At 46.8% G+C, this 15,571-nt stretch overlaps 1 protein-coding gene across 1 annotated transcript; it reads left to right on the top strand.

Moving 5' to 3' along the window:
* Positions 1–1,897: 1,897 nt before the first annotated feature.
* On the top strand, positions 1,898–15,341 carry LAX1 (lymphocyte transmembrane adaptor 1). The gene is made up of 6 exons (XM_082613901.1): positions 1,898–2,162; positions 5,487–5,686; positions 8,228–8,337; positions 8,751–8,861; positions 9,520–9,605; positions 11,406–15,341. The coding sequence occupies exons 2-6, from the start codon at positions 5,598–5,600 to the stop codon at positions 12,147–12,149; spliced, it is 1,140 nt and encodes a 379-aa protein (XP_082470027.1). The 5' UTR covers positions 1,898–2,162; positions 5,487–5,597; the 3' UTR covers positions 12,150–15,341.
* Positions 15,342–15,571: the final 230 nt, after the last annotated feature.

Below are 15,571 nucleotides of genomic sequence, written 5' to 3'. Positions count from 1 at the left end.
TGCTAATAAGTCATCACCCTCCTGCCAGAGCCTCTCTGCCTGTATGGGCTCAGGGGATGGAAGCCAGGTCTCTCACAGCTCTGGGGCTGAGGGAAGACCGGGCTGTCAGCCTCACAGCTATCTATGCCCCGTGGCTCTCCAGCTGCCAGGACTCAGGGGGAGGCTGCCAAACGAAGAACTCCAGAAGGACCAAGCTGGCTGAGGTTGGCCTTCTCTCAGGACACCAAGCTTAAGGAAAGGGTTCGCTTTCCTGTCGGCAGTGCCAACCCGCTTCCTCCACTGGAGCTTAGCGGAGGGGACAGAAGCTATCCCCTAGTCTGGTCACACTCCTTGCTTCCAAATTCTCCTCGCTCTTCCCAAGGACCTTTGGTTGAGTGGGGCAGGGAGCAGAGAGGTGGAAGAAATATTTCTGTACTTTCTAAATCGTTTTGTCCTAATCCTGCTTTCTCACAACGTTAACTTAAAAGGAAGGTATTTGCTGCCTTTGTTCTGTTTCAGACATGCCTGGACTGGAGAAGGCCTCCAGGACACGAGCAAATGAGCGTAGAGGGGTGGGATTGCTGCCATTAAGGCTCCAGCTGTCATCCTGCTCCACTGTCCCAGCCCCCAGACCTTCAAAAACAAAGCCTGGCTGCAGTTGTCTTTCACACAGGGCAATTTTGGCATTTTGGGGGGCCCAGAAATACAAAAGCCACTGTTAACCCCTTCCTAGGACAAAGGAGACCCAACCCAGGACCTCAGGTTGCCCTTCCTGTGAGGTGTAGGGAGAGCAGTACAGAGATGGCTTTGTCCTTTGGCCCATTAGTGCACAGCAGGAAAAAGACGAGGACACTCGTTTCTTTCTCAATATCTCACCCTGTTACACACTGAAGCCATAAATTCACAGCAGCAATAAGCACCTGAGAGAACTTCTCCAGTCAGGCACCATGCCAAATGCCAGAGATGTAATAAATTAAAACACAGTCTCTGCCCTGAGAGGGTTCAAAATCTACTTGGGGAGACACACATTTAAACAACTAATCCTAACAATTGAGAGGTGCTATTACACGTGGTGCCATGGAGACACAGAAGAGCAAGAATCCAGTTCCAGGTGCAAAGGGCTTCACAGAAGTGGTGATGCTTAGGGCACATTTTTTTACATTACAATTTTATTTCTTATAAAAATGACACTTGATCTTTGCAAAAATTCAAACAATGGGTCCAAAAAAGAAAATAACAAAATACCTCAAGCCCCACAACCCAGAAATAACCAGTATAAACTCTTAAAATGTGATTTTATTGGAATTCTACAAGAGAAAAAGAATCTGCTGATAAAATGAAGGAACTAGTGCAAAGGCCTAGAGTCCGAAAGTAACAATGAGCTGGGTCTGCTTGGAGTACAGAGTGCCTGCAAGGGGGTGGCCATCCGAGACTGACCACGGCAGGAGAGCCGGGACCGCTTCTGTTTTATGTGCAAAGCCAGTGCCTGGTACTGTGCGGTGGGAGATGTCCCAGAGATATGTGCTTAAAGAATAAACGACCACGCAGAAGGTAGGCAGATTAAGCATCGAGAAAGGAAGAAAGGCCTGAGAGAGCAGTCCATTAAGTGTAAGGAAATGAGTCTCATGCACCAGGAGATGACATGATAATAGCAGCCCCATTTAATGAGCTGTTGCATAAGCCAAGTCCTAAGCCAAGCATTTTTCACTGTTCCTCCAATTAATTCTCACAACACCATTACCTAAACACTATTATTATCGTCACTTTGCATCCAAGGAAACAGCCAAAAAGATTAGAGGACCTGCCCAACATCACCCAGGTAGTAATTTAAGACCTGATACTCTTAACCCAGTGCTCTCTTTCCTGAGAGGATTCTGAAAGATTTTTGGTATTAGCAACAACGTTTAGCATGTAGCCCCGCCCCCTCAAAGGGCTTTGCTTGCTTGGATGCTTAAGTTGTCTATTTAAAACCAATTTTGGGTTTTTTTGTTGTTTTTTTGCGGTACGCGGGCCTCTCACCACTGTGGCCTCTCCCGTTGCGGAGCACAGGCTCCGGACGCGCAGGCTCAGCGGCCATGGCTCACGGGCCCAGCCGCTCCGCGGCAGGCGGGATCCTCCCGGACCGGGGCACGAACCCGTGTCCCCTGCATGGGCAGGCGGACTCTCAACCACTGCGCCACCAGGTAAGCCCTAAAACCAATCTTAATACTTTAGAGTCATATGTCACATTCAACCCCTCAAGTCATTAAGAGTGGTTAAAAGCCAACACTAGAGCAATCAGGTTTAAAACACATACCCTGTCACCCAGGAGTGAGTAGTTTTCTTCCACTATCACGATGAATAACTTCAGGTATCTATTTTGTGTTTCGAGTGGTGGGTTTGATTGGTTTACACACCATGGGGAGGGAAAGGAGAGCAGGGGAAAGTGATGCAGCCAGGGCCTGGAAACCCAGAGCTCACTCTGAAGCCTGGGAACTTTCTATGAGGAGGCTGTTTCACTCAAGCGTGGGGGCAGGAGAAAATCAGAAGACTGGAGAGATTAGTCTGACTCAAGCAGATTGGGTAGATAAGATAACATGATAAGACCTTGAGATGATCACAGGCAGGGGAAGTTCTTGAAAAAAAATTTTTTTTTTTAAGTAGCTGTCAGTGTGCTGAGGTTTGGTTCTATCTGCACTTCCCATGTACCATCTTCCAAGTTCCCAGTTCACACACCATCCCCTCTTGGCACCAATGGCTCCAGACAGGCCTGTAGAGCCCTCTCTCTTCCTTCGGTCCCAGCCACAAGTGTGATGCAGCAATGGATCTTCTTCCCCTGTGAGGAGTCCTAGTTCTAGTCCTAGTTCTTACTCAGACCCATCCAAAGGAGAGGCAGACAGAGACCCAGTTTCCAGCTCTAGAACCAGCTGCCTCTGAGTCATCTCTGCTTCCTCCCAGGTAAGGTTACTTGGAGGGAAGACAGCAAGGACCTGCACTGGCAGAGCCCAGGGGAGAGCTGGCCAGGGCCAACCTGCAGACCTTTCCCCTGGGGGCCCTCTGGGAGCCTGGACACAGGGCAGGCACCGACACCTCAGGGAAGCTGAGGCTTCAGTGTCCACTGGGATGACATAAGAGAGAAGCATGTGGGACTTCCCTGGTGGCACAGTGGTTAAGAATCCACCTGCCGGGTTCACCTCCCGGGACACGGGTTCAAGCCCTGGTCCGGGAAGATCCCACATGCCGCAGAGCAACTAAGCCCGTACACCACAACTACTGAGTCTGCGCTCTAGAGCCTGTGCTCCACAACAAGAGAAGCCACCGCAATGAGAAGCCTGCACACTGCAACGAAGAGTAGCCCCCGCTCACTGCAACTAGAGAAAGCCTGCGCGCAGCAATGAAGACCCAACGCAGCCAAAAATAAATAAATAAAATAAATAAATTTATTTAAAAAAAAAGAGAGAGAGAGAGAAACGTGATGAGGCACTGGCTGGCTTCCCTGCCATCCAGCTGGGAATCCATTTCCTTGTGGAAAGTGACATCAGAGGCTCTTCTTCACTAATAGTCTTAGTGGCCCCTTCTCCTTGGACTCTCCCAAGATGAAAGAGTGTCAGGAAATGCGTAAAAGGAAGAGGGGGAGAAAGCTAGAAAAAAAACTTCGAACAATCTTTGAAGGGACTTCCCTTGTGGCACAGTGATTAAGAATCCGCCTGCCAATCTTAACAAGAAAAGAAATGGTTCTGAAGAACCTAGGGGCAGGATAAGAATAAAGATGCAGACGTAGAGAATGGACTTGAGGACATGGGGAGGGGGAAGGGTAAGCTGGGACGACGTGAGAGTGGCATGGACATATATACACTACCAAATGTAAAATAGATAGCTAGTGGGAAGCAGCTGCATAGCACAGGGGGATCAGCTCGGTGCTTTGTGACCACCTAGAGGGGTGGGATGGGGGGGTGGGAGGGAGACGCAAGAGGGAGGAGATATGGGGTTATATGTATATGTATAGCTGATTCACTTTGTTATAAAGCAGAAACTAACACACCATTGTAAAGCAATTATACTCCAATAAAGATGTTAAAAAAAAGAATCCTCCTGCCAGTGCAAGGGACACAGCTTCGATCCCTGGTGGGGGAAGATCCCACGTGTCGCGGAGCAACTAAGCCCGTGAGCCACAACTACTGAAGCCCACGCGCCTAGAGCCCGTGCTCAGCAACAAGAGAAGCCCGTGCACCACAACGAAGAGCAGCCCCCTCTCGCCACAACTAGAGAAAGCCCGCGTGCAGCAACGAAGACCCAATGCAGCCAAAAGTAAATAAATAATAAATTTATTTTTTAAAAAAAAACTGACGTTTGGGACACTTTGGGTAGACACGGAGTGTGAATCTTCCAGCTTCTGAGATAGGTGCACAACAGGCCAGACTGGGATGGATCTTCTCTTGAAGAGCCCTATGTAAGCAAGCCAGCCAGCAGCCGGGGGCCCCGAGGGCAGGCCCCCGGGGCCATGTCAATCCTGCTTCAGCTTCATTCTGGGGCTCGTACCCAGAGCAGAGGTCCTCAAAATGTGAAACACAGACCAGTTCTGTCAAAATCACCTGGGAAGTGTTTATGAAAACCACCGGTCCCCGTCTGCACCCTCCGCCCACGAATCAGCAGCGGGTGCCAGGGATCTGCATTTGTTTCTAAAAAGCACCTCCCAGTGCTCTTTAGGTCTGCTGAAACAAACATTGTAAATCTGGAGGCTTATAAAATTCTCAGTGTCTCAGAAACCTAGGGCGAACAATCACAAATCCCCCACCACCTTGCCCCATCTTGGATCACGCTCCCCCCAGAACACAGCGCGCCGGCCAGCCCAGGGAACGGGGTGCAGACATGATTGCTTCTACCTTATTAAGAGCTGAGCAGCCTTTCCTGGGCCCCATGCTTCATTAGCACGTTGGTGGTGTTGCTTCCTGTCGCTGACTCTCTGTTTCCATTCTGGCAAAGTGTTTGCTCTCTTCTCTCTGCTTTGGGGGTTGGGGGAAGATGAGCTTCTCACGGAGCCTGTCTCTGCCTTCTTGGCAGTTTCCCCATCAGTGCCCCTCACATCCCCCCCACAAGGCAGAGACGCTGGCTTCCCCCTGAGCCTCGCTGCGGAGCACCACACCCAGACGAGCTCGCCCCTCCTGCAGTCGGCATCGCAGCTACGTCAAGGTAGAACCAAACCTGTTGTTTCATATTTTGGGTCGTCAGCCTGACATTTAAGGGATACAGGCAAGGTAGAGAGTTGATTGGGGGGTAGAAAGTTCTAGAAAGATAGATGGGAAGCTTTAGAAAGAAAGAAATAAAAACCAATAGACTTTATTTGTGAAGGACTTTGGTAAATAAAGATTTAAGAAGATGAATTTTGAGAGTAAAAAGTTGTATGTTAGGGAATGTTCGGAAGACATGGAGACCAGGAGGAGTTCTGTCATTCTTATCTACTAAAAAAAAGTGACTATACCACACAGGATTATCTGTAAAACACAAACCAATTCTGCCTTTTCTCCTAGGAGTCAGCAATTTAGGAAGAGTCAGGGAAAGTGGCAGACAGGCTGGCAAGCAGATGACGATTAAGAGAAGGCTTAGAAGGAGGAGCTGAAGCCAGAGACAGTCCTGGGATAATGGATGTCACCATACCGACCCGCTCAGAAATCAGAGGGAGGACCTCACAGCCCAGCACTCTGCAGGAAACCCTCAGCAGCCCAGACACGTAAGTGGCCCGGGTGGTGAGCTCTCCCCTCCCCTGATTTAGACAGAGGGCCCTGGTCTACCCTGGGAGGCTTCTACCCCAGCAGCATTGCCACCCCTCACCAGGGTGGTCCCCTGAGACCAATAAACTCCGGGCTCAGAGAAGTTTACTCAGAACTGCTTGGAGGAAAGAAATGGGTATTGAGGAGAAAAAGGAGTTGATAGGGGGAGACGAAATATGATAACACAGCATTTCCTTAGAGCTGGCTGCCTGGCCTGGTTGGATTTCTCACGCTCAGAGGCCCTGATTGCTGTCCTCAATCATTCCTGTCTCAGGTCCCACCAATCACTCCTCAAAGAAACAAAAACTAGTTCCCACTCTGATGGAAACAGAAAGCCCACTTTTTTCATGTGTTTTGGGGCCCTAAAAACTTGCCATGAATAAAAATGGAATCATAGATATGATAAAGATATACCCTTAGAACATAAAACCCCACAGAACTAATCATAGATGTAAATTTTACAGCTAAAAGCTTCAATATTATATTAAATAAAAAATCCATCAGTCATTGAAACTCTGACAGTGGGAGGTATAAGGTTCAGCGCTATCATAACAGCACAGCTCAAAATAATAAATTTCAAATCACTGTAGTTTGGGGAGGTAAATATCATTACCATGACAAACAAATACATGCCATTTGCAGGTGGACAGAGGCATTGATGGGGAATGAATTCGTAAAATGTCAGAACCCTGCAACTCTTCCGGCAAAAATATCCTATTTCTATATTCATTCGTTTGTTTGATAATTTACTCATTCATTAATTTAACAAATATTCATCCGGCCCCTACTGAACACCAGGCACTGTTCCAGGCACCAGGTGAACCAGACAGACAAGTTCATGACCTCCTGGAGCTTACAGTCAAGTGGGAGAGTCAGATAGAAACAGATGAACAAATGCATGGATAACATAATGTCAGTCAGTCATAAGTGCTCTGAGGAAAAACCAGGACAGAGTAAGGGGATTGAGAGTACGAGGGAGGGTGTGGCCAGGGAGGACCTGTCTGAGGAGGTGACATTTCAGAAGAGACCTGAATGAAATGAGGGACTGAGCTATGGGAGAGGGAGCAGCAGGTCTGAGAGACCAGACTGCTTTACCAGGAACAGCACGGAGTCCTGGCGGTCAAGGTCAGAGGGAAAGTGGTAGGAAAGGAGGTCAGAGGCAGGCAGAGGCTAGAACAGAAGAGGCCATGAAGTCCTCACTGGGTAGGGACTACGGATGTTATCCCAAGTGTGATAGGAAGTCATGGGGGGTTGCAAGCAGAGGAGGGACGTGATCTGATGTACCATTTAGAGGATCACTCTGGCCCGTGTGTGAAGGTAGTGTGTTGGGGCCAAGAGTGAAAGCAAGGAGACCCATTAGAGAGGTTCTTGCAAAGGTCCACGTGGAATGCACGGTGGTTCGGACCAGGGTGGTGATAATGGAGGAGCAAGAGGTGACTGGTTTGGATAGATGCCCAGGGATGAGCAGACAGAATCTGCTGGTTAACTAGAAGTGGGGTGTGAAAGAAAGAAAACATTCAAGGATGGCTCCAACGTTTTTGGCCGAGTCATTAGATGATGGGAAACACCAGAGGGGCAGGTTTGTGGGGGGAAAACAGGAGTTCTGTTTCAGACATTTTGGGTTTGAAATGTCTATTAGGCAACCTTGTGGAAATGTCCAATACGGAGTTGGGTAAACAAGCCTAGACCTCAGGAGGACAAAAGTCTTCCCTGATAGATGACCTGGTTTCTAGTCATTGGGGGGGCAGGGCTGCTAGTGAGCCCTTCTGTAACGTCAATCGGCTGCTTCTTATAGGCAAAGCAGAGCAGTAACTCCGCGCCTGCCTGGGAACTGCAAGTAACCCAGAACTTGCTCCGTGCATTTGCATTGGTTAAATTCTGCAGGACAACAGAGTGTTGCTTGGAGACCAGCTCCACAAGTTGGTGCTACAGGGGTTATTCAAGTGCAGGCAACCTGGACTCTTGTCCCAGAGCTGTTCCCTAATTGTAAATTGGGTAATCTTCTCCTTCGAGCAAGACAGAAAGCCCAGGAGCAGGGAATGGGGGAAGCGGGAGCAGGTGGACTTGACATTACAAGTTTGGAAGACAGTGTGAAGCCATAGAAAGAACAGTCTTTGGGCCCAAACAGACCTAGACTCACGTTCCATCATGCTCTTTCCTACCTATGTGATCTTTGACATGTTACTCTACCTTTCTGAGTCTAATTCTCGGATTCCTTGGTCACAAAGAGAAATGGGATTGTTGTACAGATTAAATAAGGTTCACATGCAAAACACTGGCATCCAGTAGGCATTCAAATGGGATAGGTCCCTTCTCCCATGTCCTATTTCCCTCTCTCCAAGGGAAGGTGACCCTCTCTTCCACCACCCAGCCCACCCCACCTCAGCTTTCCTTCACCGGGCTCTCATTCCAAATCCTCGAGCCCTACCTCCTAAAGGAAGCATCTTCTCCAACTTCCCACCCTCCTATGGCTGGGTCATGGCATTTGGTTTTCCTCGCAGAGCTAAAGACCACAGCAGCAGCATCTTTTCTGGGTTTGCGGGACTCCTTGCCATCCTCCTGGTTGTCACAGTTTTCTGCATCCTGTGGAACTGGAGCAAATGGAAGAAGCGTGAGTCCCTTGTTTGTCCCAAGTTGAGACACACTAGGATCAATCAACTAGCCTGGTATTTAAAGCCCAGTTTACCCTCCAGAGATAAACTGTTGGCTTGGGTAGTCCTCTGTTCTTACCTGACACACAGGTCATTGTCTCCCTTGGGATCCTAAGCTGTGGCTCCATAAGGCTCAGTGCTGAGTGGAGCTCCATTTTGAAAGTCATTGCCCTGGTATCCCTGTGCCCTGCTTCTGTCCACTGAGTCCCCTATGCTTCTAGCTCAAAGGGAATTGGTCAAGTCTGAAAACGTATTTTTCATGATACATGGTGAGGGTGGGCAATATTTTCTGGGACCATCTCATCCCCAAGAGGCCCCGCATTCTGTGCAGCTGGGCCCAGCCATGACCTCCGTGTCTCTCATTGCCTTGCAGGGCGAGTTCCTTACTTCCAAGTTACCGTCATGCCCTTGCTGACTCTGCCTCGACCCAGACAAGGAGCCAAAAATATTTATGACCTCTTGCCCCGAAGACAAGAAGAGCTGGGTAGGTTTTTCTTTCTAATCCATGGAGTCCAGACCTACAGAACTTCTACCCCCGGAATGTACCTCTCACCTGGAAGCAACTTTCTCTAAAGTTGCAGACCTTTCTGCCCTTCAGGGAGCATGAGAGAGAATGGGATAGATAGACTGCAAGATGCGACTCCAGTGGGGGCTTGGAGTGGGAAGTCATCTGGGTTGGGGGTTTTGTTTGTTTCTTTTTCCAATTTCATTGATAAAAAATTGACATACATCACCGTATAAGTTTATGGAGTACAGCATGATGGTTTGATTACATAGACAGCAGCTTTGATTTTTCTTGACATAAGTTAGCAGGCGACAGCTGGGTATGTCTAGCATTGGGAAAGACATACAGAAGGAGAAAATAGCCTCCAGCCTCAAGGGAGGGAGGGTTCGCCCCAGGAGCCTCCTTCCCAGCCTCCTCAATTCCTGTGCTAGTATCCTTTTGTCCTCAGCTAGCTGAGGAGGGTTCTGGGTCGCTTAGCACATCATCCCTGTAGCTCTGACCCTCTCCCCACAGAACGTCAGGCCCCGAACCCCAGACATCACACAAACCCACTTCACCCAAGATGCAGGAATTGTACAGGCTGAAGCACTCGGAGGACTGGCTGACTATGTTCAGGGTTTGTTCTCTGTCCTTTCAGGAAGACATCCGTCAAGAAGTATTCGTATTTTCAGTACCGAGAGCCTCCTCTCCAGAAATTCTGACAGCCCTCCCTCTGAGCATGTGGTAAGAGTCAAGTGAAATGACAACCCGTTTGGGAGAAATGATATGTCTCTGGCAGAAGAGCTGAAGTGCAAGAGGTCTAGGTCTTGGCTCTTGTTTCACTGCAAACAGCATGTCCTTTGGAACACACACACCCCTGCCCCCCACCCCCGAGGCCCTATTAATAAATTGGGAAGACTAGCCTCAGGACTTCCCTACCACCCAAGGCAAAAAATTTAGAAAGAGAGGAGCAAGCACTTGGGATTTTAGGAAAGGCACCAGGGCACATGTATTCAAGGACATGATGTTAGAACTAAAATGTGTTTTCCAAATGAGTGTTGTCCCCTTCGAAGTAGTCACCTTGGGAGGGTACCTAAATACTCCAACAGTGCGGTTGGTGCCCAAAATACTCTTCAAGTCCTACTGTGGCAATTACTTCTGAGCCTATGTCAAATTGTTTCAATCCTCCTCCATAGCAGAAATACTCATAAGTTCGCTCAGCACTGTAACTGGCGTAGAAAGCACTGAGCACGTCGGGGATACCTTTGAGGTTACCAGGGGACTATTACAATTAATAACAATAATCCCTTGTGTCCTGTAGTCTGGCTCTGAAGGCAGCTCCCCAGGAGGAGTCACACCAGGGACAGTAGAGGGACTATTTTGAAGATCAGGGTGCTTATTTCCAAAGATAAGTTCTCATTAGCTTGTTAAAAGAATCAATTCCTTTGGTTTTGTGACCATCCTTGGGTAAGTACAGCCATGCTGCAGCTGCTGCTAATTCGGTTGTTACCCAGCCTTTCTTCACTCAGGGGCTTAGGTTGATTACCATGCGGCCACTCCATGTTGCCACCTTTGCTTCCTCTTCCTCTTGCATGTCCCATCCTTGGGCTCTGCTCCTGCTTCTAAGACTTCCTGGGGCAGTAAGTCTAAGTGGCTGATAAAAGGGAGAGCAGAGGAAACTCCATTGCTAAAGCTACTTGTAGGACTCAGGTGGGCCCTGAGGGAATTTTGCATCTAGAGTTTAGATTTCAAACTGGCTTAAGCCCACAAACATGTTTGGATTGTACTCTGTAGTGTTTGAAGGAGATTTTGAACCAGTTGGCAACATTTAAAAACCTAAAAGCTTTCACATTAAAGTCCAGATGTCCAGCTTTTCTTGAAAATCAGAAGTTCTGGAAACAACAGACTAGCATCTCTAATTGGCCATAATCAGCTGATCTGCGTGTCAGCTGCCCCTATACTAATACAACAACAAGCATTTTTTAGTGTTTTCTTTGTGCCAGGAGCTATTCTAAACGCTTTACGGTCAGTAATCCATTTACTCCTCACAAAACCCTCATGGTGTAGATATTATTATGATTATACCCATTTTATAAGTTAGGAAACTAAGGCACAGTGAGATTAGGTAACTTGCCCAAACTCAGCACAGAGTGGTGAGGCCTGGGACTTGCACCCTCAGTCTGAGCCTAAGCCTCTACCTTTAACCACTATGCCGCACCTCAGTGTGCTCTGGGGTGTGACAGGCTCTCTCCAATTCATAATACTTCCCCCACTCCCCATTGAAACCCCACAGTGTGGCCAAAAAACAGTTGCAATTTATTGTCAAATTTACACTGCTGCTTTCCTTAAACTCAGCCTACTTCACTTATTCCTACCTAGCATCTGAAGCCTTGAGGTTTGAGATCCCTGATTCAGACCTTTTCTCCAAAGTGAAGAACTGAGAGGAAGAACCATAAGTTGTAGTAGTACTGGTCAGGGAAGAAGAAAGGTTTTGTCCATGTTTCTACTTCTATCTTGTCACTGGCTTTCTCTTCTTACTCATAGCCCTCCCAAGCAGGTGATGCCCTCCATGTGCACAGAGCCCATACTCATGCCATGGGGTATGCAGTGGGCATCTATGACAATACCATGGGGCCCCAGATGTGTGGAAACCTCACTCCCTCAGCGCACTATGTCAACGTCAGAGCTTCAGGAGATTGCCCAAGCACTTCTTCAGAGGATTCAAGAGATTATGTCAATATCCCCACAGCAAAGGAGATTGCTGAGACTTTAGCTTCTACCAACAGCCCTCCTGGGAACCTCTTCATCCTCCCAAGTACCAAGGTGCTGGAGTTGACTGAAGAAATAGATGAGGGCTGTGGGAATGCCAGTGACTGCACCAGTTTGGGGTCTCCAGGAACTGAGAGCAGTTATCCACTCAACGATGGGGAAGGGTCTTCTCAGACCTCAAATGATTATGTCAACATGGCAGTGTTGGATCTTGAGACCATCCAAGGGAAGCAGCCCTGGGGAACTTTTCAGTGCTGCAGAGATTATGAAAATGTACCACCAGATCCCAGTGGAAACCAGCAGCAGGAGGAGAAGGAAGCGACATCCTCAAACACAGACCACGTAGAGGGCAGGACAGATGGTCCAGAGACCCACATCCAACCTGTCATGCAGTCAGGGAGTTTCCTGGCCTTAAAGGATTATGTGGCCTATCAGTCATCTGCACAGAGTGAGAACAGTCAGATGAAACATGGAGAAGAGATGTCAAATGAAGACTCTCATGACTACAAGAATGTGTGAGCTGCTGACGTAGGAGGTAGGGACTTTGATCAGGGGCCTGACACATGGCTCCTTCCTGATGAATTAAGACCCAGCCACCCAGCTGGAAAGCCACATGGAGTGGTCTATCCTGCCGGATCCATAGCCATTACAGGGTCTAGTGAAGACCCTTGACCACCCTTGTATTTCAGTGGATTCATTTGGTTACGCTAAAAAGAAGCTGAAATGATTAGAGAGCTAAGAGGCTCACAAAAGCAGGGGTTTGAGAAAGTCAGAAAGAAATTCTTCTCAGGCAGGGTGCTGTTATCTCTCATACCAACTTAAGAATGCAGAAACTGCCTTATAAGTCTGTGAGGAGGTTAAAAATGGAAGAGTGCTTTAGTACACAGTGGAAACATGAAGTAGTCTAAAATCGTTACCTTCACTAATACCAGCAGGCTGCAAAACAGGAATACAGATTATTTGGTAATCAAGGCAGAGGCCGAAAGGAACAAGGAAGTTGGGTTGGGGTGGGGGGACAGTTTCCGCTCTAAAATGAGTGTGCACAACCAAACGCTGGAGAAAACGCAGAACAATAGGAATTCTCGCTCATTGCTGAAGGGATTGCAAGGCATAACATTCACTCTGGAAAACTGTTTGGCAGTTTCTTATAAACATAAACCTATTATACAACCCAGTCATTCCACTATTAGGTATTTGTCCAAGTGTGAAATTTGTATTCACAAAAAAACCCATACGTGACTGTTTATAGCAGCTTTATTCATAATTGCCAAAACCTAAAATAACCCAAATGTCTTTCAACAGGTGAATGGATAAACAAGTGTCCTATATCCACACAATGAGTTTATCCACACTCAACAGTAAAATGGAATGAAGTAGGTTCATGCAACAACATGGACAAATATTAAACGTATTTTGCTAAGTGATAGAAGCTAGACCTAAAAATCTACATATTGTATGGTTTCATTTATTTGACATTCTGAAAAAGGCAAAACTATAGGGGTGGAAAACAGATCAGTGGTTGGCAGGTTTGGGGAGAGGGAAGCGGTTTACAACAAAGGAGCTGTACAAGGGAATTTTTAGGATAATTGTTCTGTATTGTACTATGATGATGGATACATGACTATTCATTTATCAACACACACACACAAAAACCTGTATAGCACAAAAGGTGACTTTTATTATATGCAAAATTTTCAAAAATTCACCAGGCTGTCAGGGGAACCCACAATAAAATGCAGATTGTAAAAAATGAATCTAACTGCTTCACAAATGTATGACATAATCTCACTGAAGGGAGTGGGGGAAAAAGTGAGCTGGCCTAAGTAACTTTGGGAAACAATGTTTTGCTTGAAACTGTAAGATAAAGACACAAAGAATTGAAAACAAACACTGCAGTCTAGTTGGTAAATTTGTAGGGCATACTTGAATTGAACAAATAAGTAAATATATTGCAGGTAGGGAGAGGCAGGTTTCTTGCTGTCAGAGAAAGAAGTGACAAATAAGCAAGTAGAAAAGGAAATATAGACGTGTATATACATAGGCTAGTATACATATATACTTCCTAACTCGGTCCACTGGAGGGTCTAGCAGCAATCATGGTCCAGTAGCAGTGAATTCACTTAGCTCTCAGACCTTGGTTTCTAAACTTGGTAGACACCACCTTAACCATGTGATCAAGGTCAACTCACCAGTAATAAGTTATACTGCTATATGATCAAGGAGAAGGGTACTTCACCACCGTGGTATTCTTCTCCAAAATCCACAACCCCAGTCTTATCATGAGAAACATCAGAAAACTCAAATTGAATGACGTTCTACAAATACCCGACTGTAACTCTTAAAGGTGAAAGACAAGAGAAGACTGGAGAAACTGTCAGACTGGCGGAGACTAAGAAGACATGATGACTAAAATATAACATGATGCCTTGGATTGGATCATAGTACAGGAAAAGGGCATTAGTGGAAAAAACGGTGAAATGAAAAACAAGAAAGTCCATATTTTAGTTAATAGTATTGTATCAATGTTAATTTCTTAGTTTTGATAAATGTACCATGGTTATATAATTAACATTAGGGGAAGCTGGGTGAAGGGTATACAGGAACTCTCTGTACTATCTTTGGAACTCTTCTGTAAGTTATGTGAAAACAAAAAATAATTTTAAAACATGGGCAGAGCTGGAAGTGAAGACATCTAGGCTCATTCCACTTAAATAAATGTGCCTTTGTTCCTTTTTCTGCAAAATGGACATAATATAAAGCATATGCTACTGTAATTGTTCTGGATATTTGTCTGTTTTCTGCATTGTTCTGTTAATATATGTACTCAGTCTCTCCTATCAAACTGAAATCACTTTGCCTTTCGGAAAATATAATTAAATCCTTTGTATTCACCCTAGTTCTTGGCACGAGGCCCAAGATAAAGTCAGGTTATCTATGTGACAGTTGATGATGTGGTTCCAGTGCATGTCTTTATAAAATGTTGAGTGAGGTTTTTCTGTGGTTCAGGAATGGAGACTAAGGCTTAAAGCTAAGTATCAAAGGTGTAAAAACATCCCACATTCTGAGTTCAGAGCACCACCAGCTGTTAGGGATCTGCCAACACCACTCAAGGCTTACTGAGAGTAGGAAAATTAGTCCTACCATGTACTGCTCTCCACCACGTCGCATCCCTGCTCCACAGGAGAGGACTGAGATGTGATTGTGGTTAGCCTTTGAGGACATGCTGGTCAGGAAGAGAGTTTCTTTCCTCCTTCACTGCCCCCATCCCCAGGGATGCTAACCATCTCTTCTGCAGAGTACCTGATGCCCCAGTAAAAGGAGAAAGAGCAGTGTGTTGCCAGAACTGAGAGAAAGGGCTGTGGAGCAGATGGCCACCCACCGTTGGCCATGGCAACAATAAAAGTGTCACCAGAGGAAGGCAACTGGACCTGGGTCATTTTGTTGGCACCACCTCAACAGGGTGCCAAGGCAAGAGGCCTCTAGGATAAATCTGTGAGGTATAGACCATCTGAGGTGGCTTCACAAACACTTGGGTGGGTGCTATAGACTGAACATTTATGTGCCCCAAAATTCATATGTTGAAACCTAATCCCCATTGTGAGAGTAGTAGAAGGTGGGGCCTTTGGAAGTGATTAGGTCATGACAGTTGGTCTCTCGCGAATGGGATTAGTGCCCTTGTAAAAGAGGCCCAAGGGAGGTCCCTCACCCCTTCCGCCCTGTGAGGACACAGCAAGAAGATGGCTGCCTATGAAGCAGGTGTCAAGCTCTCACCAGACACCAAACCTGTGAGTACTTTGATCTTGGACTTCCCAGCCTCCAGAACTGTGAGAAATAAATGTTTGCTGTTTAAGTCACCCAGTCTATGGTATTGTTGTCATAGCAGCCCAAGCAGACCAAGATGGTGGGATAAAGACAGATTTTTACAGGAGCTAGCTCTCTCA

Source organism: Mesoplodon mirus (assembly GCF_964341445.2).
Source record: "Mesoplodon mirus genome assembly, chromosome: 3".
Taxonomy (NCBI): Eukaryota; Metazoa; Chordata; class Mammalia; order Artiodactyla; family Ziphiidae; genus Mesoplodon; species Mesoplodon mirus.
The sequence above is the reverse complement of the archived record's forward strand: the minus strand, read 5'-3'. Positions and strand labels throughout refer to the sequence as shown.